We start from the raw sequence: 24668 nt of genomic DNA on the forward strand, positions 1-24668 counted from the left end.
TACACTTGCTTATTATATTATACGTGATCATATGTAATTTCTTTTTTGCAGAGCGGTTCGACTGACTGGTCCATTTGTCACGATGGTGTACAGCATGATAACGGGTGACATGTTGACCTTCGGCATTATCTACACGGTCATGCTCTTCGGATTCTCGCAATCGTTTTATTTTCTTTACAAGGGATTCCCCGGGGTGAAATCATCCCTCTATCATTCCTATCCTTCGACCTGGATGGCGCTGTTTCAGATAACCCTCGGCGATTATAGCGTAAGCTCGCCATAGATTACCGCTTTATTGGCACACATCGTAGTAGTTACTATTGAAGACCCTTATCTTGAGCACGCATGCACGTAAGTGCAAGATAGTCCTTTCGTAGATCCTTCCTTCTTTTTTTCACCCTGAATCTTATAAATCTACTTTGCATTTGAAAAAATAACGTTTCTGCCCGTCGAAGGCCCGTTCTGCGGAATTTGAGGTTCTTCATTTATTTATCTTAGCCGTTTATTTGCTTTTACGTTATAAATAAATTTTAAACGTTTTAAAGCATCGCGAGACATTAGTTTAATTACTATATGTCAAAGTCAAAAAGATTAAACGTCACGCACGAGTTTACATCATTCCAAACGGTGTTCCGGCGGTGCGTCAGGCTATGAATCTTGAATTTCAATCACGGACAATTCCGCGTCACACAAAATACACTGCAATATGGTTTCCTGACGAAATTAAAGATTTAGCACGACGATCGTGCGCTCGCGCGCTTGCTCGCGCGCGTGTCCGCATGAACACGCGGCGGGTGCATAAAATATCGCCTGTCCAGTAAAAATCATTGCTCGGTTTCGCAGCTCGTATAACGATTAACTCGTTGCACTGAATTAAAAGGCGGGGAGCGACCGTACTACACGATGGAAAATACGGGTTTCCGTTCGAAAATTCTACGTGCTTCCGCCATCGCGCGGCGGGCACGCAACATCGGGCATTGGCCGCTTATTTATTAGCGCCCGCGTATAATTGTCTCGACGATTTACCAGGAATCGCGTTTATCCAATTGCGTCTATTGCGTGTGTGTTACAGTACGCGGATTTGAGCAACACGACCTACCCTAACCTGAGCAAGACGGTCTTCGCAATTTTCATGGTGCTCGTGCCCATACTACTGCTCAACATGTTAATCGCCATGATGGGTAATACATACGCACACGTTATCGAGCAAAGTGAAAAGGAATTCGTCAAGCAGGTTAGTGTCGAAACAAATCATGCTCTCTTTCTTAATTTAGCATCTCACTTTCCGTTACTTTACGGGTTATTTTCCCGAGTGTAAAAGAAAAATGATGTAAAATAATTTTCCAATAATTTTTGCAAAGTTATTTGCAATTAATAAATTAAAAATCAATCGTTTTATACTAAATATAAATTTGATAAGAGCTGTCGATAATTTAAGTAGTTAGAAAATAGAAGCAGAGCGGGCAATACTCAAACTATTATTAACCGTTCTATACAAAGATTTTTGATGAGTAAAATTATCTATCTATCTAGATCACGTAAAGAAATGTTACAAATAACCCTTAAACGTATTTGTTAATTTAAATATTTTTTTCCGTTCATTTTTCAAGTGGGCAAAAATCGTGGTGTCATTGGAACGCGCGGTATCCCAGAAAGACGCCCATAATTACCTGCAGGAATACAGCATCAAACTGGGACCCGGCGACGATCCGAACAATCCCGCGTCGGAACAGAGAGGCGTGCTGATTATTAAAAGTAAATCGAAAACCAGAGCGAAGCAGCGCAAGGGCGCCGTGTCTAATTGGAAGGTGATTTATTTACTTATATTTATTCTTTTTTCCATACGTATGAGCGCGCCGGCGGCGGCGATGTACCTATATTCAAAGATTTATTCCATACCAGTGCATCAAGCGTCAGAATTTATTTATCGACGTCCCATTCGACTGATACGAGATTCTGGTATCGATTCTCGTAAAATGCACGCAGAGAATTTTGTTACGGTGTAGTAAATTTCGTCGGGGAACGACAACGCAACTACGTGAATTATTTATTCCAAGATGCATTAAAAATTAATTGCATTAATATTTCATTAAATCTATTTTTCTCAAACGAGCAAACAGAAAATTTTCCACTCACGCTATTTACATTCTATTAATTAAAAGAACTAGATACTGCTTATATATGATTGCCGTTGAAACGTTTCTCGAATATATTTAATTTCAACCTGTAAAAGTATCGCAATATTAATAGGTGACGTCGTTAATAATTTTATCATTTCGCTCCATGTACTTTTGCAGCGTGTCGGGAAAGTCACGATACACGAATTGAGAAAACGAGGTATGACTGGCGAGGAACTACGTCGTATAATGTGGGGTCGCGCATCCTTCTCTACTCCTGTGCGAGTCTGGTAATGATACTTTCATCGTATCTCATCATACCATATTTCTCCAGAGCTACCTGTTGTTTTATTATCCTTTCGCGGTTATAATTTCAAAATACTCATACTGTCTCATAATTTTTCGCCTTAGTCCAGCTTACTATTATATTAATCCAGCTTATTATCATATTAATATATAAATTACAATATATATAAACTTATTATCTATCATACCATTATCATAAGACAAAAATTTATAATATCTTTTCTGTTCCATTTTAATTTCGCTGCTATATTTTTTACAGTTATAATACTATTCTTTTAGTTATGTTATTTTGTTACATTATTGTAAAAAATTAAATAACTACTACACAGACGAAAAATTTGTGTTAAAAATATATATCGCATGTTCCAAACCGTTTTCAAATTTTTATGTTATTTTAACACAAGATGAATATGTCAGAAAGTAACATAAACATTATGTAAAAAATTAAAATGTAATACTTTGGCAAAGTTTGTAAACAAAATGTCAAAACATATTTCTTTAGTAACATTAACATTTATAATATTTAGACACGTACATTTTAATCATTTATTTTAAACTTTATATTTTAAAACTACATTATTTTTATGTTATTTGTTTGCTTCTAAATTGTGTTATTTAAACACTAAGAAATGTTAAATATTAATTTAATACAAAATATTCAAATAATATAATCACGTTATGTTAAATTAATATTTAAATATGTTAAAAATTTAACACAAATATTTTCACGAACTTTAACACAAATACAAAATATTTTCTACTGTGTATATATTTCTTTTTATTATGTTTTATTTTATTATTTTATATGCACATGTATGATAAGAAAAAATACGGGCAAATGTGTTTCAATTACTCGCTAGCATTGTGACTAGACTGTTCTACGCGTTCGTGACTTGGAGCGAATAGATTTATAATCGCCCTTGCGGGTAGTGACTCAGAGAGACACTACGCGGACGATACTTTTTATCACGTCGTAATTCCATCGAGCCTGCCACCTGCAATCCGGACATAGCTAACGTCGCAGACGTCTAGAAACATCAGAGTCCTTCACGGATTGGTTATGCCTCCACGTAACGAACGCGTAACAGCGGCGTGAACGTGACCGTATCTCGCGTCTATTAAATATTTATGAGGCTCGACGTGATGCGTTACATAATATGTAGCAGGATGTAAGATGAATAGGTCATATCTAACATAAAGAATCAGATTTTTCACAGAAACATAAATAATTTAACGTTTTGTAGACGGTTGAAGCGCAATTCCCAACTTTTTTTTTTTAATAATTGAATTTATTTGTATTAATTTAATTTATTATATACTGAGAAAAAAATATCTAAAAACAAAAAATTATTTATTTGTTAGGTCCGAGGGGGAATTCACAACCCAAAATTTTGTACACCAATGCCGATTTTTGGCATTGCTGTAAAACACTGCCGACATTTTTGTACACTGCCGACAATGCTTATTGTTAGTCAATGCCTACAATGCCGTCAATCCTATATTAAAATTAAGGCAATGCCATGCAATTATGAACACTACCGCGTGCCCATTATCATACGCCAATGCCTGCACAAGAATTCTAAAGCTTTCCCGAAGTATTCAAAAATTTTTGTGCTCAACCCCATGATCGAAAAACCGACTCTGAAGTGAGCTCACCACTCCCCAACCACTGACGACAATGCCGTCAATATTATAGGTCACTGCTTACTTTTTTCGGCAGTCCACTGCCGAAATTTTGTACACCAATGCCGGCTGTGAATTTCCCCTCGGTTAGGTCCTATAGTTTATTTCCTTGCAATCAAGTTAAAAATTTCTTAATTGAAATGTTTATATAAATAAAATGAAAAAATAATTTTTAATCAAGTAATTTTTTCTCGCAGTTCTAGAAAATATTTACTGCAAGACTATTTTTATATTTAAAACAATCAGATTTTTTAATCTAAAAAAACAAATTAATTAAATTTAATAATATTATTAGCTTATTTAAAATTATTTAAATTTAAAAAATAAAAAAATGAAAAATTACATATGTACTTAAGGTAATGTGTCTATTTATTTAAAAGTAAATATTTTTACTTAAATAGAACAAACAAAGACTTGCATCAAAATTAATGATTTTAAAAAAATATATTTTTTTCATTAAAAAAATGTTTTTCTCAGTGTACATGTATATTTTTACCGATAGATAATATATTTTTAAATTCTATATGCCAATTAATTAGAACGTCAATCTGTAACTTTAATTGGCAAGTCTGCTTATTAATTATTTGCCTTAAAATAAAATAAAATATTATTTATTATATAATTATTCTGATAATATTTCTAAATGTGACATTTTATTAATTTTATATGAGACATCAATCTGTCCGCGGAACATTGTGGCCATGCGTTAATTTTACGTGCATTACAGTCCCAATGCCGGCGAACCGCAAGTGTCGGCAGTTACTGCGGGTTTTGGTGATGCGTTAACCGCAGCTTTGGACGTAATGGCCTTTGCACATGACTTTGACTTATCCACCGCGACGGAAGGTATACCTACCAATATCGATGCAAAACAGATAAAGACGGCGCAGTCGAAAGCCGCTCTTAACGATCAGCAGACAAAGACAACCCAAAATAATTCAGAAGCGATGGCAAGCGTGCAACCGCATAAACAACCCATTGAGGAGCAAACTAAATTATCAGGTCTCACGGATTTAATCGATAAACCTACCGATCCTGTGAAAGATGTGGAGACCATGAATTTGAAAAACACAAATCGTAAGTACAGATATGCGCAATTGCTTAATTGATAATTGATAATTATTTATATTTGTTTCTCTTAACAATATGCTCCAAGTGTTTTTATGAAACCGTGTGATTTTTGTACAAAGAGATTAAATAGTATTGAATATACTAGAAACGAAAGCACTCGAAGAGGCTGTCGAGGATCCATTTCTGGAACTCGCTATCGCTTCCGAGTCTACAACAGATTACAAAAGTCTACTTCAAATAGCGAAGTCCGCCGTAGCCACAAGCGAAGCTTCAATGAAAACCACGATCGACCCGCAAATTCTAGCACACTTTGCTATGGTGGCCCCGCCGACCACTGAGAAATCTACTGTCGTTAAGAAGCAGTATTTCATGGAGTCCAGCGACAATGACTTTGGCGGTAAGCGCAAAATTATTGAAATTATTATTGTTATTAAAATTTCGTAAATTTCGTATTATTATAAACAATGTTTGTCACATTACAATTAATTGTTCTGTGAATGAAAATTTTGGAAGATTTAAAGAATGATTAGGATGATTTCAACTTTGGCTTTAATCTTTCAAAATATTTTGTTGATTATTAAGATTAAAGTCGACAAAGATTAATTTATTTTTATTTAGAATTTTTCACATTTTCTGGATTCTCACCAGAAAAATATAACATTTTATTTGAATATATGAAAGAAAAAAACGAAGCTGACTTTTAAATCTTCGAAACGCCTACAAAAAAACTATTTACACTATGTAATGAGCCATAGAAAATTATACAACTTTTATAAACAACTTTTTAAATACATACTTTAAAAGTTATGCAAGGTATGGAAGTTAAATGCTCCACTCTGTATATAAATATACCGTTCTTGAACTAAAGTATCGATATACGATACTTTATTTCATTAAGCGAGAAATTAATGGTGAGCATTTGCAAAATGATAGAAGCAAAATTATTATATTTTTCTTTATTGATTTTTCATTACTGAAGAGAGAATTCAAAGCAATTAAAATATTTCCTTCACTTTCTCATATTTTTCTAAAGAAGGAAATTTAAATGATAAATAATTGTAATTTATTCCACATATTAATATTTTCCGTTTAAAACTATTATCAGCTTTTAATATTTCTAAATTTACTTTGATACTGCAAAATATCCTTGAATATCGCTGCTTTTTCAAATATGTACTTGAGAAATTTCAAATAGTGGCAAAGTAAATCAAATAATATCCATTCAGGAATACATAGACTTTCGTAACTTTTAACGTTGAAAAATTTTTGACGAAATGAAAAACGATACGTGCCATCGAACAAGTTGTCATTTCCCGTTGAGCTTCAAAAATGGTTAAAATTTTACTCGAATCAGAACTCCAAGAGATAATCCGTAATTTATGATTCTCGAAAACACATTTTTTAAATAACAATGTTTATTGCCGTAAATAATTACTTAAATAACTTGATATCTAAATCTGCATCAATTACGCGGAATCTCATTTTATAATATTTATGTGAAAATTGAACGTTTAATATAAAACATGATGAATATAAATAAACTCTTTCAACAATTGTACATTGATTAATGTGTTTTGTCTTTTGAAGAAAAATTATTATAACAAGATAAACTAAAATTAATAATTAAGTCAAACAAAATTAGGAAAATCATCATACAACTTCTTTTGTTTTAATTAATATTTTTACAGCTTTAAGCTCATTGTAAAGTCTCTTTACTTTTACGCGTCCGGATTGCATACAGATAAATATAATGAATTTACATTTTGGACTTTGCATTGCGTTATTTCCATTTGTAGACCAAAAAAAATAAAAACAAATTTTCTTGTATAATTCTAACTATCGATTGAGATTAACTACGGAAGTCTCGTCGCCGTTCTACGCGAATCCGTTGCGCGCGAGACACTATAGTGTTATTTAAAATAAAAAAATTCGTGTCAATCGTTTTTACAGGTAAAAATTTACTTGGCACTGAAGCTCGCCTTCGAAGGATAAAATCGGCGAATAGCAGATTTATTACTACGTCGAAACGGCCACGTCGCAACGAGGATGACGACAGTTCCTCATCTACAACGTCTGTCGAACAAAGTCAGCGATATCGGCCACTACTGAATGAGCCGGAAGAGAGACCGGCGAATCGTAACGAGACCGAAGGACGAAAGACCGAAACAATTAAGGAGGAGGTCAAGCAGAACGGCAACATTTCCACCAAACCGCCTAATAAAATCCAAAAACGTCGGCCAAAAACAGCCAAGAACAGGTAGTAAAGTCAATAATAAATTGAATTGCAATATTTTCCGATAACTTCCGATAAATTATATTTGGAAAACATAAAGTTAAACACCGAAAAAATATTGCTGTATTCTAAAGGAGAAAGTTATGAAAGTTCTATATTCAAACCACCTCACAGTTTGTGTTCTCTAAGTTCAAAGTAAAACAAAACTTGATTATTTTCGGGAAAGATAGTAAAAATATGCGAATCTATAAATGCGAATTAAACCTTAAATTTAAACAATTTTATTTAATCGCTCAAAAAAAAAGAAAAATTTGTTGGGCGCTCCCTGATTTCCTTTTTTTCTAGTCAAGCTAGTCATGTTGTATATATGTCATATAAACCAGAAAGTCGATATTTATTGAACAGGATAACTAACCGTGACAGCCGACAGTGGAACTCGGAGTTTCCAAGTGCATAGTGGCCAACATGACGCATTAATTGACACGACTTAAATGACACATTAATTAAATTCCATCTAATAATTATCCCACATCGTTAGTTACGCAGTGTTCCACACCATTTATACTATAGATTCTTCACCGATCGATTTTTCTTTAACAAAGATGTTATAACAAAGATATTTATAACTTCAGCATATGCTGAAAAACTGTGCGTAACAAAATTATTGTTAAAGTGAATTTCATTCAAAACTGAATTTTAATTTAAAGCTTGTCTAGCAATATGGATATTTGCAACATTGAAATTGCAAAGATACAATAATTAATGACCTTTGATATTCTCATTAAGGAAAAATCGTGTTTATAAAGTCTGGACTACAGTGAAAACAAAATTATATTTAACATCATTCCTTTGATTACAAAAAAATATTTCCCAAGTTTAAAAATAAATTATTTTATACTAGTTAATATTTATTTAAATCAAAGAAAAATGATGTTAAAATAAATATATTTACTTAAACATAAAAAAAATTGTTTCTCGCTGCAGAAAGAATCCATGATGTTAAAAAAATCCGTTGACAATCTGCAGAAAGATCGGTGGCCGATTGACTGTTTCCCTAATCGGTCGGTACTTTTTTACGATGCATGCGCAGGGTCTCGCCCAAGGAAATTGAGGAGCCGGCGAGGAGAAGGGAATCGATTGAGCGGAATAAGGCGGCCAGCTCACCGCCAACGTCGTCCTCGGATCCGCTCGAGCCATGGAGCACGCGTGGCATTACCGACATGAACACAATATTGGCCTGGCGGGAGAACGCACCGGACAGTCCTTAATATAACTTTATGACATTTCGCGTTGCACCGATCACGACGCCCGATGACGACGTCAACGTCAACGACGCCGCCGCCGCCGCCGCATCGTCAGGTCGCGCACGTGGATGATCGCACATAAAGGGATCTCACGCCTGAGCGAAGCCGTTTATTTTGAATACCGCGTAAGTCAAGTTTCAAAAAGTCTAGACACGTGCGGCAGGCATTACGTACGCTTTATTTAATTCTACAGCGCGCAAAGTTGATCTCTAACGTATCTAAAGGTTACGCATAGCTGCATCTACGATTTAGGAATTAAGACAGAATGGCACCGATTATAAATAAATTACGAGAGCACAATAACTGGAGGATAAAATTAATCGACAATACCTTTTTACGTTACGCAAATACGTCGGCTTATCGTTTTTCCGGGATGAACTTTGAAACACAGATTAGTGTTGCATAAATTAGTTTTTGGCGATACCACGTGGCGCTTGGCGTAAAAAAGAGCTTGAGGCTTTCACGGGGAGTACATAAGCTCGAGCTAAGCAGTTTGTAAAGATATACGATCGATTCAAAGCGATTTGCATATAGAGCGGTGTTGTGTGTGTAGGTGTACTGTTAATAATATAGGTATTACTCAATCTTACTCGCGAGGCGCGTATCTCATTATGGAAAACATGCCGCCAAGTAACAGGCTTCCGTATGATAATTATTAAAGTAAACACACATATGCCGGGGACCAAATGACGTTAACTCACCGTTACGTAATTTCCAGGAGGGATTGCAGGATGTGAAATTTTCGCATACATGTACATATCTATTAGAATAAGCCGCAGAAGGAATTTCTCAAAGATACAATACGGTCGTGTAGCGCAGACAACATTACCTTCGTGCTTTGTAAGATACTTCCAACTTTGTTGAAAAGGAGAATATTCCGATTTTTACTCTTGCAACATTTGCCAATTATGCAATTAAAATATTGAAGCTTAGGAACTTGGCAAGCTGTGCAATATCGTGTGAAAATAACTTCTCCTATAATCTCGCTTGCAACATTAATTGATTTCTTAACTTTCTTAATTTCTGCGTAGTTCATACTAAAGATTAGAATAGTGTCAAAGATATGCTCCATGGGCGCGGTGGGGACAGATCTCCAGAATTCGTTCAAATTTCGGTGTAAACATCCGTAAGTAGATGTTATTTATATACTTATAAAATATATGTACAAAATAAATTATTTTCAAGTGTCAGTATATTATTACCTTTGAATTCCTTAAATTAATTTTATTTTCTTTTGCGTTTCATTGTTCATGTGCCACTTTCAGTTTTAATCAAAATGTTTGACAGACCATTACTCGGAAATGTAAATTGCGTTACTGACAAAACAATCAACCCTTGCAAAATTGAGTTGTCGCATATGCATACTATTTTACGTTAAAACGTTAAGCAAATTTACAATGTCGTTAAACACGTCATGCAGTCCGAACTCGCAAAATTTGTGCCTTTTTGCTGCACGTAATATGCGAGAATATTATATTTTATATTTATTTCTTTTTATCGCCCGAGAAATATATTGGACAGTTTATACTCGGTTAAACGCGTAAAAAAAAAAAATAAAATATACCGCGCAAGAATTATATTCTCCAGTGACGGGTATATCGATCTTCGAAATTTTTCATCCCTTGCAATTGTAATTCATTACGTCTATAAATGTAACTACAGCATATCTATGATGTGCTATAGTTTCGTCCACAATCTTCATCTATTGTTGCGGCGAAAGGAGCTGTAAAGACGGCGAGATGTTCGGCAGTCTCGGGGAACACAACGGAACTTGAGAAGTTCTTACCTCCCGCGCGTATTGAAACAATAATGATATGAGAGGGCGGCCCTGTAGCTGCGATACCGAAATGAAAACACGTGCTGCGCACACGGCATGGGAGAGAAGGAACGAACTTGCCGAACAGGCACGTTTACACGCTATAACATCTCTCGTGGGGGAGAACGATCGAACAAACAAATTTCGAAGCCGCCGCTACGCCAGAAATTCACCGTGATATTACTATCGAGAGCTTTATAAATCGTACTTAGGGGGAAATATCGCGCTGCGAAATTGTTCTGCAAACAGTGCCTTATAAGAAGGAATCGTTTATACATTTTATATCGCTTTTACCCTCGTTTTCATTACGACTGACTTAACGACTTTGTGCTCGTTGTTATTTATCTCTAATTATTATTTGATTTTGGTATTATTATAATGGTATGTAATTATATTGCATTATTAATAATACAATTAATACAATTAATCCCCTTCATTACTCTCGTTTGAACGAACGTTAGTGATCTCATACGAGTACGCGCTGCGCCTGGAGATAAAAAAAGAAAATTTTTTATTTCGGAGTAAAAAAGCAAGCAAAAGAATCAGTCTGTTTATGGAAAAAATTGTTTTTCACCAAAATACTGAAAGAAGATATATGCTTTATTTTTCATCAATATTATCATTGATATTAAAATGTTTGATACCTATGTTATTTTGATATTATTTGATATTCTTCTTGCAGTTATAATATTTCAACTCGAGACGGAAACATGCTTATGCGTTGTTGCGACATTTGGATTGATAATGCTTTTCCATTAATAAATAAATAAGAAATAAAAAGATTTTTATATGTCTTGTTGTATCTTTTTGCTAATTTCTAGTAATTAAATAAACGCAAAGGCGATATATATTTGTTCAAACAAGTGTTTTGAGTTCAATTCTCATTTCCGACCATAAAATAATTATAAATATCCATAACAAAAGCCACTTTGTCATTGTGTTACAATTTGGTTGTTTGCAGCTATCTTTACATATAAATCTTTTGGATGCATACAAAAACTGAATTCTAGAATAATAATATCGCAAATACCGAAAGAAAATATATATCCAAATAAAAATCTTCTCGCACTAAAAACTGTTTTTTTTTACTGAAAGTTTTTTTTATGGAAAGTTTTAGTTATTTCCGGTTATTTTTATATGTGGCTGCATCGCCGCGTTTATATGCCTCACTGATTAGTGCGGTGTTGCTACAGTTTTCTCAGATCATATAAAGAAGATTATTAAAAGAAAAAAATTAATAAGAGAAATAAAAATAAACACAGTCTGTGTTGCATCAATACAGTCTTGTAAAATCAAAGGGTGATATATCGATTCGTCGATCTATGACAATAAATTAGTAAAGTTTAGCAATAATGTGAATCGCATATTTACTCTTGCCAAGAGTACCGCGCTCAGATATATCACATGCTAATATTTTCAAAGTCTTTAACAAAAATTATATTAAACAAAATTCAAAAATAATTATACAAATATAATTTAGATCTAGGTTACATTTGTATGGTTGTTTTTTAAATTTTGTTCAGTACAATTCTGAAGGTTGTGAATGAAAAGTGAAAAAGTTTAACAATATATTTTTACTAACCAAATGTATTTGCTAAAGTCGTCGTTTAATAATGACAAATTATCATTTAATATTAATACAAAAAATTTCAAACGAAACAAATATTTCGACTTTCATATCAGGTCATCTTCAGTGTCCTCTCTATTTTATAGCCAGAATTTATAACGGTGTTTCATCAAAGTGAAAATTTAATTAAATTAAATTAACAAATATTTATTCTATTTTCACGTTTATCATATTATTTCACAATATATTTATTAAAATTTTTATCGCACTACATGCAAAAAATTATTTTAATTTAGAAATCCAAACGTGGAATAATTAAACCAAGGATATACATATATCAATACAAGGAAAAAATTCAGTACTCACCCATTACAAAGTAGACTTTCACATCGAATACACAGGATGACAACGCACTCGCAAATAGTACCTCACAATTTACAGTCTCAGTAAATCGAGAAGTTTTCAATAATTTCATTTCCTGCTTTTGCAGTATCATCTTCCTAGTGTATTTGATGTGACAGTCTAATTTGCAATGGAATGAATACTGAATTTTCCGATCGTTATTGAGATATTCTTGATTTGATTGTTCCATGATATTCAAAGCCTGCACTCAAAACACAGTAAATCATATCTCTCTCTCTCCAATCCTTCTTGTCAGGGCGTGGTGACCTCTCAGCGTATTTCTGTGTGGTGTGCGCTTTTCACAGTTTACACGGATATAGGAGATCTATAGTTTAAATGCCAGTTCCGGCGAATTTAGAGGGATTCTCGTGGCAAGATACTCTCGATAGATTGCCATTTCGAGAGAAAGTGATCGAATAAAAATCAGATGTTTCTGATCAGCCGGATTTGAACTCAGATCACTTCGTGTCACATCTCTTACAAAAATATACAATTAAATGAAGGTTCGAAATGACACAAGTTGAGTGTTAACCGTCAAGTTGGAAGTTTATTTAGAAGTTAATGCTCAATTTGAGTGTTTTTTTCTGCCAACGCCTAATTGAATATATATATTTTTCTATGTAATTAAAAATATTAAATGTAAACCGAGCGTTTGTCTCATACGAGAGCAATGGATGGTTGATAATAGATACAACGTTATTTATTTTTTGTAATATATTGTTAATACATGATTATTTATCATATTTATCAAGCTTGAGTCTCAAACGTGGCGTACGAGCATTTACATCGGTCAGACCTGCCCCGAATTAAATGAAGTGAAATATAGATCCCGCGCGGTAGTCCGCAACAGCGGAAAGAAGGCGAAGAGGAATATAAATTTGGAAATAAATTTGGATATAAAGCAATGTGCCACGCAAGCAAATAAAAATATCGGTCTGCCGAGTGCCGGGCATTCCGACCGCCAGATAATTTATCAGTGGCCCGCCCCGGCAGCAGCGATTTCGTTTTCTTTACGTGTGCAGCGGGGCGAAATTCTCGTCCGTAATAAATGCAGAATTGAAACACTTCGCGCGGTGCGTTGTGTGTTGTTTAGATACACGTCTCGTTTTCCGTACGCGCATCGATCAAGCATAAGGCCGACCAGGGCGCGGGGCGGCGCGGCGCGACGGAATCGGTTTTCGCACAGCAGCGATATGAATTTCCGTTCTGCGTTGCGCGATAAATTTTCTTACCAATCCGGCATCTCGAAACTGTCGAAGTCGCTAAATTGATTCACGCGATTTGAAGTTGGACAGCTCGCGGGGGAGGGGAAGAAAAGGAAGGGAAGCTTACACATACATTACATACGTCGCGATTAAGGGCGTCGCGATTAAGGGCGAAGTACGCAATTGAAGCTGACGCGTGCGACTAATCTCGCGAATGGATTGTCGACGATGAGGTTTAATCGGGGAACAGTTCGTATCTTTTGCCTCTTATCTTTTTTCGCGCATCACAGCGACGGCGACGCGAGAGGAAGGAAGATGTCGAGGAACGATCGCGGAGATAGGAGTTATTGCCACATTTGTTCCGATCACACCATGTGCTTATTCCCTGTAAATATTTATTAAAATTGCTCGGGTAATATTGCATGTGCATACGTAAACTGTATTCGATCCATAGAGAATAGCAACTTCGTAAGTTCAGTACTCAATCATGATAAAATGTAACGCACGTCCGAGACTTTCGAAATTCAATACGTCTAACCTAATTTTTTTTTATCACTACGAGACATTTGCTATTTTATATATATGCGAAATTGAATGCTGTTCTTTCGCAACAACAACAAAAAAAATGTAGGGAAAAGTTGTCGTAAATGCGTATCACTTAAGTTATTTTTTTATTATATTTCTCACCTGCATTGATTTGTACGCAAATAAATGTTGGAAATTGTAGTTTGATGTATCTATTACTGCAATGTTTAACCTTTCACCAAGAGGCACAATGGACTGCAGTCTGCGTGCCACAGGCGGATCTTCGGTTGTGAGGACCGTCCCCTCAGTTTCATTATTAACCTTTCACCAATAACAAATTAATTTTTATTATAAGCCTTTTTGCAATATGCTGCAAAATATATGACTTATGCAACTGGTAGTCTAAATTGTATCTGTGGGTCTCCTAAATTATAGAAATCGCCTTTGAAAGTATCAAATTTATGAATTTAAATGATTTAAAATGGAAGAAATTATTAACTTATTTTATAAGTAATTTATCGGAAAAGAATCAAATATTTAATAATTAATACAATAATACAAAAATAAGAATATCAAAATAAAACTAGGTTAAATTTATTTTTGCAATTGACGTGTTTTTATTCATCACATTAGTTATTAGTTTTATTGTTATTGCATATCATTGTAATAAAATTTGTAATACGATTTAGGAAAATTTGATAGATTTTTAAAAAATATCAATTTAAATCTGTAATAATTGCAAATATATGCATACAATAAATAAATGTCAAACATTCTGCAATAAATCTCCTTTCATAAAAAAAATAAAAATTTTATATACAACTGCGTTATTATTATAAACTACATTATCAGCTACATAAATAGATTGAAAAGTTAACATCAATTGTATCTAATTTTTCAAATTATTGTTAATATGTACAAAACAAAACGTAAGCTATTACATTTTTTTCCATATTTTACTCATTTCTAATTTCATATTTTTGTCATTAATTCTTGCTTATATTAATGAAAAATATGAAATATTGATGACGTACAATTTACGCATTCAGCAACTTTCCCCTAAACACCTCAGTTTATAATTCGTTATTCATTCCTGTAGACGGACTGCAAGAGTGTAGATTGTATTGATTTGGAGAACAACGATCTTAACGAAGAAGATATCGAGACTGTGCTCGACAGTCACAATCTTTATCGCGTCCTGATTGCGAGTGGCAACGAGAGCCGCGGAAATCCCGGCCCTCAGCCGGCCGCAAGGGCCATGATGGAATTGGTAGAAAAATCGACGGAACACGCGCGACGCTCGCGATATTTAATCATTTATCCCGGGGGGTGGTGGACGGCGTCTGAAGCGTCATTTGTTTCGACAGATCTGGGACGACGAACTCGCCGTTATAGCGCGTCGATGGGCGTTGCAGTGCAAGCTCTCCGAGAAGGATCAGTGCCGAGACGTTGGTAAGTAACTCCGACGGATATATCTCATTTTTCATCCCCTCCTCCCGCTCGTTGCGCCGTTATTTTTCAATATCCAATAACCTGTGCAGACGCGAAATTGTTCTACCGATACAACCACCGAAACATGCAGCGTGCATGCACACAAGTTTATGTACACAAGAGACTGTTGTTCTCCTGATCATCTAATTCTTTAATCGAGAACTTCCGGATTTCGATTTAGAGTTCATTCGGAGTTCATAAATTTTAGTGGTAAAAATACGCGTGGACAATTCTTGTATCCATAAGAATAAGAACGTGACAATAATTGGCGACAATATCGTTGAAACGTTGAATATGAAACTTCCCGGAGTTACGGCGGTTTCAATATCTGCGAAGTTAGATAAACGAGCCAAAAGTTTTATTGTTAATAAGACAGAACTGTGAGTAATCTCGTTTCAGTGATCATTGTTTTCGAGACGAACGCGATCGAGTACGCGATTGAGTACGGAATCGAGGTGCATGCGGAGGACATCTTATTGAAACGAGTTGCTTGTTGCAGAACGATTTGGCGTGTGGCAGAATGTACGTATGGCCAACGTGGAAAATAGCACGAGTAGGGAAAGAATTCACCTTCATATTACATCGTGGTACGATGAGGTAGAATACTTCGACAATGCGGAAGTCGGGTAAAACTCGAAAGTGGACGCGCATTGTACATACAGGATGTCCCATATCCAGCGAGACACCCTTTATTTACGTATCGTGGATCATTTGACCAATTTGTTTTTAGCAAGCATCGATGGAAGATCATTTATTATTCATCAGAGGCTCTCCATTTTCAATAATAAATATCTTTTTCACTTACTGATTTCTAACAAGTTTCGATTTGAAATTCTATTGAAATAAAATTTATTTAAAATCAAATTGTTTCTTAAATTGAAGAACATTTCCGTTTACTTAGACATTTCATAGTCTTCGAAAAATCTATCGTTGTCAATTATTTGTAACTTAAAAATTAATAGTCTCAAAATGTTGTAAAAAAAAAAAATAAATAAATTGATCCTATGTTAGTCAAAGATACGGGGGAAATAACTGATATCTATGGGACATACTGTACATACGCAAATCGCGCGTCAGGAATCGTCGCGGACACACGCACGATCTACTTATATGTGCATCTAGGTCGATAGTAATACGTGCACGAATCGCGATGCTGTCGAGAGGAAGGTACAATAGCTCGAACCGAGTTGATCGGAACGACTCCTTTGTGTCGAGAGACTCCGCCATCCCTCTGTGAATGGCCGATGTTCGACCCAGCGCAGTGTGTAGACACAGCTAACTCGGTCCCTCGAATTTTGGGGAAAGGCTTGCAGCCACCGTTCCGTTCTTCGCTTCGCTTCGCTTCCCTTTCCTTCCTCCCCCTCCCGCCTTTCTGCGGATCCTCTATTTCATCCCACATATCCACCCTCGTTTCTGCTCTCGCTGGCGATCGCGATAGTCTCATGGGAATCAGTGCTGGTTTTAGAAACCTCGGTACCCCGGACGGAGACTTCCACGATCGCCCTTCACCACATTCTTCCGTGAATTGAATAAAATTCGCAAAAGAAAATAAGCTACAAAAATTTCGAATATCTGTAACTTTTATTTTCTTTTAATATATAAAAATCTCTTGAATATATAACAAAATTTATAAAAGTTTTATTTGTAACGTTTCAACAGTAAAGTGAATATAAAAATCAATAGCGAAGTGAATATAAAATTTATAATATAATAAACATTAAATTATAAAATATCAAAAACATTTTATTTCTTTATTTATTTTTTTTCTATTTATTAAAAAAAAAACAATATAGTTTGCAATTTAATTTACAAGTTTGGAAAGAAAATAATTTTCTTAAAAGACGATTAAGTTAGCGCTGATGCATTTTCTTGTGGCACCTACTTTTCTTGGCGTACTGAGCAACAGTTCGTTTCGATCACCCTTTAAAGCTATAGTACCGCGAGAGATTTACAGGCGCTGGAGGAAGAGGAAGTGAGGGATGAAGCGACTTGACCGTCAGAGAAAATGACCGAAGACCGATTGTATGGAACAGAGGGTGAAAATAGAGGAATAGCGGATGGTGTTCTTCTGTCGCCGGGAACAATCAAAATCGCGTATTCTCTCGGTAAATTGGAAATCGAGAGTGCTATTGTACCGATCCAAATTACTCGACAGTACGGTATACACGAATCCCCCAGCAACTATGAACGAGCCTTCGACGTTTTTTATTATTTCGGTCTGATAGAAAAAAAAAAGTTCCAATTTTCTACAGGATACATGAAAATGTGATAGAATCAGACTCTGAACTTTGCAAAGTGTGCTCTCGAAAGAGGACTGTACAAAAACGATTTACTTCTTTTTTATATCTACAGTTTTTTTAAGGCTTTTTAGGTTTAATTTTATCCAAATATCCTTAGTAGAAATTTCATGCATTTTTGGTATAGTTAATAAACAGTTATTACGTTTGGCTGCTAACTAAAAAGTAAAATTACTGAGAATTTCAATTAAGATTTAACGTTTTGCCTGCAGTTACTGCGAATAAAAGATACAAAATTTGCATTCATTTACTGAACAAAAACAGAACAATAAATGGACTATTCAATTAGTTAAGAAGCAAATTTGAAAATTCAACTATTAATACTAGTCAATAGCAGGTGTTTACGTGTTTATTTTATCAAGAAAACTAGTTCAGCCACTGAATAAAATTCTATCGTGTTCTTGTTTATTTTTTATGTAATATTGTTGCAACTAATGAGAATACTAGTGACATTTATTTATTAATATTTAAACAATAACTGGATATTTAAGAAAACATGCATACATTTTTACCAGGGACGTTTACTAAGTGACAACAGAATTGACAACAGAAAATAAATATAAAAATATCGCGTGTTTTTTCAGTATTAAAAAAGTTAGCTTTAATTCAGACAATTTTTACGGTATTTCTTTAGCAATCTGTATTTTATCAAGCATGTTTCGTGCCAAACAAGATCTTAATTGTTTTCATCTTTCTTTGTAAAACTCAATCAACAATTTCCGATTTTCAAAAGATAAATCTGTAAGGTCCGCGTTAATCTCTCGAATCTTACGAGAGCATCTCAAATTATGAAGAGATACCGTCCTAATTGGAATTCAAGTTGTGCGCGTCAATCGAGAGGACTCGAGGCCCGAAGGCTGGCTGCCGGCCGTCCACCTTCATTTAGTTGAGATAATCGTACCTTTCAGACTGGTGAACTATTCTAGCGCGGCGTGGCAATCCTCCTCCTCTTACATTCCCCTCGCATCAGCGACGTTCATTTACGTTGGTTGCGGCCGCGCGATTTACACGCTCGACTTGAGCACGACCGCGGTGCCGCTCGGCGGGTTTGGGAATCGGGTCGTCGAAGTACTCGTGTGTAATTACGGACCCGTCGATCGCACCGCACCCCGACAGCTCTACGAGCTCGGCCAACCGGGCCTGTGCCCGCCCGGGACCCTCCCCAGCGACCGCTACCAGTCCCTCTGCAGTAAGTATAAGCTATCTTGCGAGAACTTGGAGCTTAGGCTACGTCTTTCAGTAAAAGCTAAATAGATTTCGGCAAAAATAAGATAATAAAAAAGTTACGCTTCAGAAACTACGATGGAAAATACGTGTCATCATTCGTGCACTCTTATAACTGTTTAGTAATTTTTTAAATAATAAATTAGTGACTTAATTAAGACTTTGAAGATTAAAGCCAAAGAATTAAAAACAAGAGTCAACATAGGACGGTAGATCGTCATCTTGCGTGGCTGATACACGTCCATTCTTGACATTATACAATATATGTTTCATTTGATTGACGATGTACTTTTTGTTCATCACAACAAACTTGTTAACTTGTAATCATTGGAAACCTATTGTAATGTACATTTATTCCATTACACTGAAGATGATCCAAAACAACTAGGGTCGAAACGTCTATCATTTAGATTAACAAAATTATATATACATGCGACTATCCTGTGCTGATTCTTATTAGCATTTTTAATTTTTTAATTTTTAAATAATGTTTTAAATCAAATAACAACTATGGAGAAAATTTTTTCTTAAAATTGATTTTGTCATGGGACAACAAGAACCTTCGAAGAAATTTTATCAAAACTTAATTTTAGTAAAATTTAACTAAAGTATTTTACATATTATTATAGAATAGTTCAATTAAATTTTACTAAAATTATAATGAAATTCTTCGAAAGCAATATTGATCCACAACTACTATGATTTTAAGAGTAGATTCTAAGAGAAAATTTTCTCTCCGTGTAGCGATTCATAGTGCAGCGTTTGGGCATTCAAATAAATATATTCAAATGCAATGCTAGTGAGAAATGTGCGAGATCTCTATCTTGTGAGATTCAACATTAATAAAGCCTAATAATCTTTATGCGTTAATGTATGAATAGTAGACGGTTTGTTTGGAAATTCTAAGTCTCTCTTGGCGCGAGGTTCACCACCATTGTCGTCACATTGTCCGCCCATGCACGTTCGTTACTACTTATTTAGCGATTGGATACTTAAACGAGTCGGTTATCCGTTCATTCGCCGCTTCATCGATCGTCACGGGACACGCGACCACTCGGGGTTAATCCTTAAGCACGAAAGCTCGTTTATCTTTATCGGTGTTTCTGAGTCTCAGATACCGGGGGCACTTTTGTGTAAGAAGATTATCTTTGTCGGCAAAAGCGGGAAATCTTTCCCTCACCGTTAATACTTGCTGACCCGTCTTTCGATGCGTATTTTTCTGGTTATCTTTTTATATATTTTTTTCACGCATTATTGAACAAGCACGTAACAATGCAACGTTTAGAAAAAGAAGCTAACTGAAAGAGACGAAAGTAATATTCAATAAATGTGTATCTGTCAGAAATTCTGATAAACGGGAAATTTTTTGTTATCATATTTTTCTCTCTCAAAAAATATTTTGTAATTATTCTTTCACGCTTTTTGTATTGATTAAGACGAAAATTTTAAGTGCCTTCACGTATGTTGTCATTTTACTTCGAAACTCACCGATATACATACGCAAACGTCTGCATTGCAGTTCACACGATTAAGACGGAGGGAACAAAGTTATCTTTCATTATCGCGTATATCGTCTCTCGCGTTGATTGCATTAGTCAACCGGACGAAACCAGGTTAAGGTCCGTCAATGCGGATCAACGTTTTCGTGCTCATTCCCGGTTGACATGCTCAAAATGACAAAACTGCAATTAATGCTGAGTAATGTTGCTTTATTAAAATGTAAAAAAAAGCGATAGCAACTTTTTTTGAACGATCAGCGCCGCTCTTGTCATACGATGTATAGCGATTATTCATCCCTTTCTGAACACCAAGAACCTGACATAAGAATGATGGATGGACTAATATTACCGAAAAGGACATATCGGCGGTTCCCCGATAATAATTTAGACGTTCTCATTCTTCTCACGTAACGTGCTTCCAAAAAATGATCCCGTAAATAAATTTATAGATGTCTCGGGATGTCTACGAGTATTGTACTTGTAAACGAAAATATATTGGAAGCCAAACTGAAGAGAATTATTCTAATATAAAATATTATCATTTTTATTTTATTTACAATTGAAATACATTGAGAAAAAAGTCGAAATGTTAAGAAGCAAATGTTACTTGTTACTTGAGCTTTTCATCGACATTTATTTGGATTTTTAAAAAATTTGATTATGATGACGAATTACGCTGTAAAATATATCTCATTTTCTTTTATTAATTGATTCGTTTGCTAGAGTATTTAAATGATTTATTTCAGTGAAATAAAGTTATATCTTACAAATAAGTTCTGAAGTATCATTTCCGAGTGTAATTAAGAAGTTTTAATAATTCAATAATTTATATATAACTAAAGAAATATTATTTCGTATCCCGAAATTCTATCTGAGCACTGATATGTATTATTTTATTTAGGAACGGTAAAAGATTCGCCATTTCTGAGCAAATCAAGCCAAAGATCGCAAGCGAGAAACGAGCAACAGATAAGGAATCGTATGTCTTCCACTATCCATATTGTCTCTCTGAGTCAGCTATTGTTACTCTGTGCAATATCGCTGTACTTAACGCTGTGATTACCGTGTATCGTAGATAAGCTAAATATCACTTTAAGATAATCCAAAATATTGAGTTAATGTGCATCTATCAGTTACGTAATGATATCGGATATCAGGTATATCTAAATTACAATACATTGCGCATTGTGTGAATTTGAATATGCAATAATGTCATTGTAATATGAGGAAATGTAGCATTGCTTTTATGGCTCACGAATAAATTGTGAGTAAAATTGTCAGTAACAAGTAGCCGATGATTGAACAATTATTAGTTTATAAATGATGGAAATGTGATAAACATGTGGAAACATATTGCATTATGGAATTGACTACGGGGGTTTTATCGTAAATATCACGAAGTAAATCTAAATTTAACGCTTGCTAATTAAATTTACATTTCTCTTCGTTTCTATCAGAAAATGAAAATTAATTTATCATTTGTCTTTAAAACTTTTACGATTCGAAATATGCAAAATTATGTGAGCTTAATAAATCAAGAAAAACGAGACGTTGCAAAATTAATTCGCAGCTATTTGCAGTTTAACTTCATATTTTCTTAAATATTTTTAAAATTAAAAATTTTGATTTATTAAAGTTAAAGTTACAATTAATAAAATAAAATTTTATTTAAGGTAATGGACGTAAGATATATTTTAAATTTTTTAATTCTTTCTTAAACTTTTACCACATATGTATACGTATAACCCATTGTTTCGAGTAAAATAAAAAAAAATAACTTGACTCACCGATTCGCGATGTGCAGCAGCGGAGTTTTTAACATATTCTGCAAAAAAAGAAAAAATATATATTTACGTTGTAACAGCGCTCGAAATAATAAATATTTCAAAAAATAATTACTATCGGATTGAACCTTTTGTCTTATTGTATGTAGAAATAATTAATAAAGCGATAGAAACATGGAGAGAATTTTTTTTCAGAACTTATCATATCAAAATCATACATTGTAGTTGGGATAACACGAATTTCGATAAATTTTACTAAAAATTAATATAATAAAATATAGCAAAATTTTACAATATAGATAATATAAATTTTAGTAAAATTTAAATTTTACTAAATTAATTAAACTTTAATAAAATATAACAAAATTTAATCAATTTAGTGAAATTTAAATTTTACTAAAAATAAAATTCTTCGAAATCCATATTGTTCAACGACCATAATTTCGAAGGTAAATTCTAAGAGAAAATATATTCTCTTCACATACTGAGAGAAAAATGTCTGATATTTGTGACTATAATTGCATAGTAAAATATTTATGATTAAGAGTATTATTTCATTTTTATAGTTATTATTAATATAATATTAATAATGATAACCTGTTTATAATTCTACTAATTGTAAAAAAAATTACTCTAAATTATGATAATTTTAAATATATTAAAATATCAAGATATGACTGGTAAAAGTAAAATAAAAATTTTTATATGGTAAATCCAATCACACAATTATAGTAAATTAATTATTTTTTTAAATATATGCTACTTAGATAGTAATAATAACTAACAGTTATAATTTATATAGTTAGAACAATTGTAAATATATAACAGTTGGTGTCTCAAAAATGATTACGAAATACAGTTAAATTATGATAATTGCAATCATTTTTTTCTGTCAGTGTAAAATCTCTACGAGAAATTTTTTTATACAAAACTTTATAAATAAAAATCTGATTTACGTAGAAATTAAATATGTCAGAAATAAATCTTATATACATTGAGAGAAAATTCTTAAATTTTAATAAAAATTTATTCAAATAATTTTAATAAAATACAATATTTATTAAATGTAAATATATATTTATTTAGTTCAAGAAGTCTTAATTTAAGTATCATTTTTTCTTATACAGTAAATATTTATGTATCAAAAAAATAAATATTTTATTAGTGCTATGCGAATAAAATATTTATTTAAATTTAGGAATTTTTTCTCTCAGTGTACATAACAAATACAAGTATCTTCTACAAAGAATAATCAAAACTATTTTACGTTACATGATTAACGACAAAATGACGCGCAAAATGCACCGGTGGCAGTCGCGGAGATAACGATTAATTCGTCGGACAATAAAATTGTAAGTAACCATTGAATAGCTTACCCACGATCGCTCCGCCGTTGTCCGACGCCAACCCGAGCCTCCGCCTCCTCTCCTCCTCTTTCTCCTCCTTTCGTCGTTGCGGCTTCTTTTCATGGCATTCACACAACTCGCGAAAATGGTCTTTTCATGGTACTCACACACTCGCGAAAATAGGATTAACCGCGATCACGCACTAACCGTATAATACGACGATCGCGCTCTTTCACGGAAAAAAGATTACCTCAGTCGCAGCAATAAGAATCTGTATTGTGATAACTAAATTTCAGTTGTATATAGCTAAAACTTAACTACCACATAGCTAAACTACCACAGATTATTGCTGTTGCAACTAATTTTTCTTTTAGCGATCGCATTGCGACGGGCATTCCATTAGGAGCCTTAATGCAATCAATACTGTTGGAATCAATAATACTGACAATATACACATCAATTAAGCCATAATAGATTGTGGAACAGACGAAAACACTAACGCTGTCCTCTTCACACAAATGGTACTATTGCTAACCTATCACACGACGAGTCTGACACTCGAAAATCAGAAATTTGATTCATCGTCGTCAATTCATCAATATTAACCGCACGTATTTATTGATGACTGACAGTATTATTGACCGTGTCAGATCTTTATATCGCATTGCGGGGACAGACGGCAAGATGATGAGAAAATAGCGACAACACGGACACTTCGTACGGTTAACAGTTACGTCTCGTAGATTAGAACGGCGGAGAGGACAAATCGCGGCTAGCTTCACGCGGCGCGGCGGCGGC

General features: G+C 34.2%; 2 protein-coding genes across 2 annotated transcripts in view; both read left to right on the forward strand.

Moving 5' to 3' along the window:
- Positions 1 to 10134, forward strand: part of LOC105200930 — a 30586-nt gene extending 20452 nt beyond the window's left edge. Inside the window, exons 6-13 of the mRNA XM_011168732.3 lie at positions 52 to 268; positions 1073 to 1234; positions 1611 to 1808; positions 2298 to 2407; positions 4834 to 5183; positions 5323 to 5574; positions 7128 to 7434; positions 8501 to 10134. Coding sequence (XP_011167034.1) covers positions 52 to 268; positions 1073 to 1234; positions 1611 to 1808; positions 2298 to 2407; positions 4834 to 5183; positions 5323 to 5574; positions 7128 to 7434; positions 8501 to 8678 — 1774 coding nt within the window. The 3' untranslated portion in view covers positions 8679 to 10134. The remainder of the gene's footprint in view (positions 1 to 51; positions 269 to 1072; positions 1235 to 1610; positions 1809 to 2297; positions 2408 to 4833; positions 5184 to 5322; positions 5575 to 7127; positions 7435 to 8500) is intronic.
- A 4345-nt stretch (positions 10135 to 14479) lies between these two features.
- On the forward strand, positions 14480 to 15857 carry LOC105200929 (venom allergen 5). The gene is made up of 3 exons (XM_039445779.1): positions 14480 to 14518; positions 15329 to 15499; positions 15597 to 15857. The coding sequence occupies exons 1-3, from the start codon at positions 14480 to 14482 to the stop codon at positions 15687 to 15689; spliced, it is 303 nt and encodes a 100-aa protein (XP_039301713.1). The 3' UTR covers positions 15690 to 15857.
- Positions 15858 to 24668: the final 8811 nt, after the last annotated feature.

This window comes from Solenopsis invicta, chromosome 2, assembly GCF_016802725.1.
Source record: "Solenopsis invicta isolate M01_SB chromosome 2, UNIL_Sinv_3.0, whole genome shotgun sequence".
Lineage (NCBI taxonomy): Eukaryota > Metazoa > Arthropoda > Insecta > Hymenoptera > Formicidae > Solenopsis > Solenopsis invicta.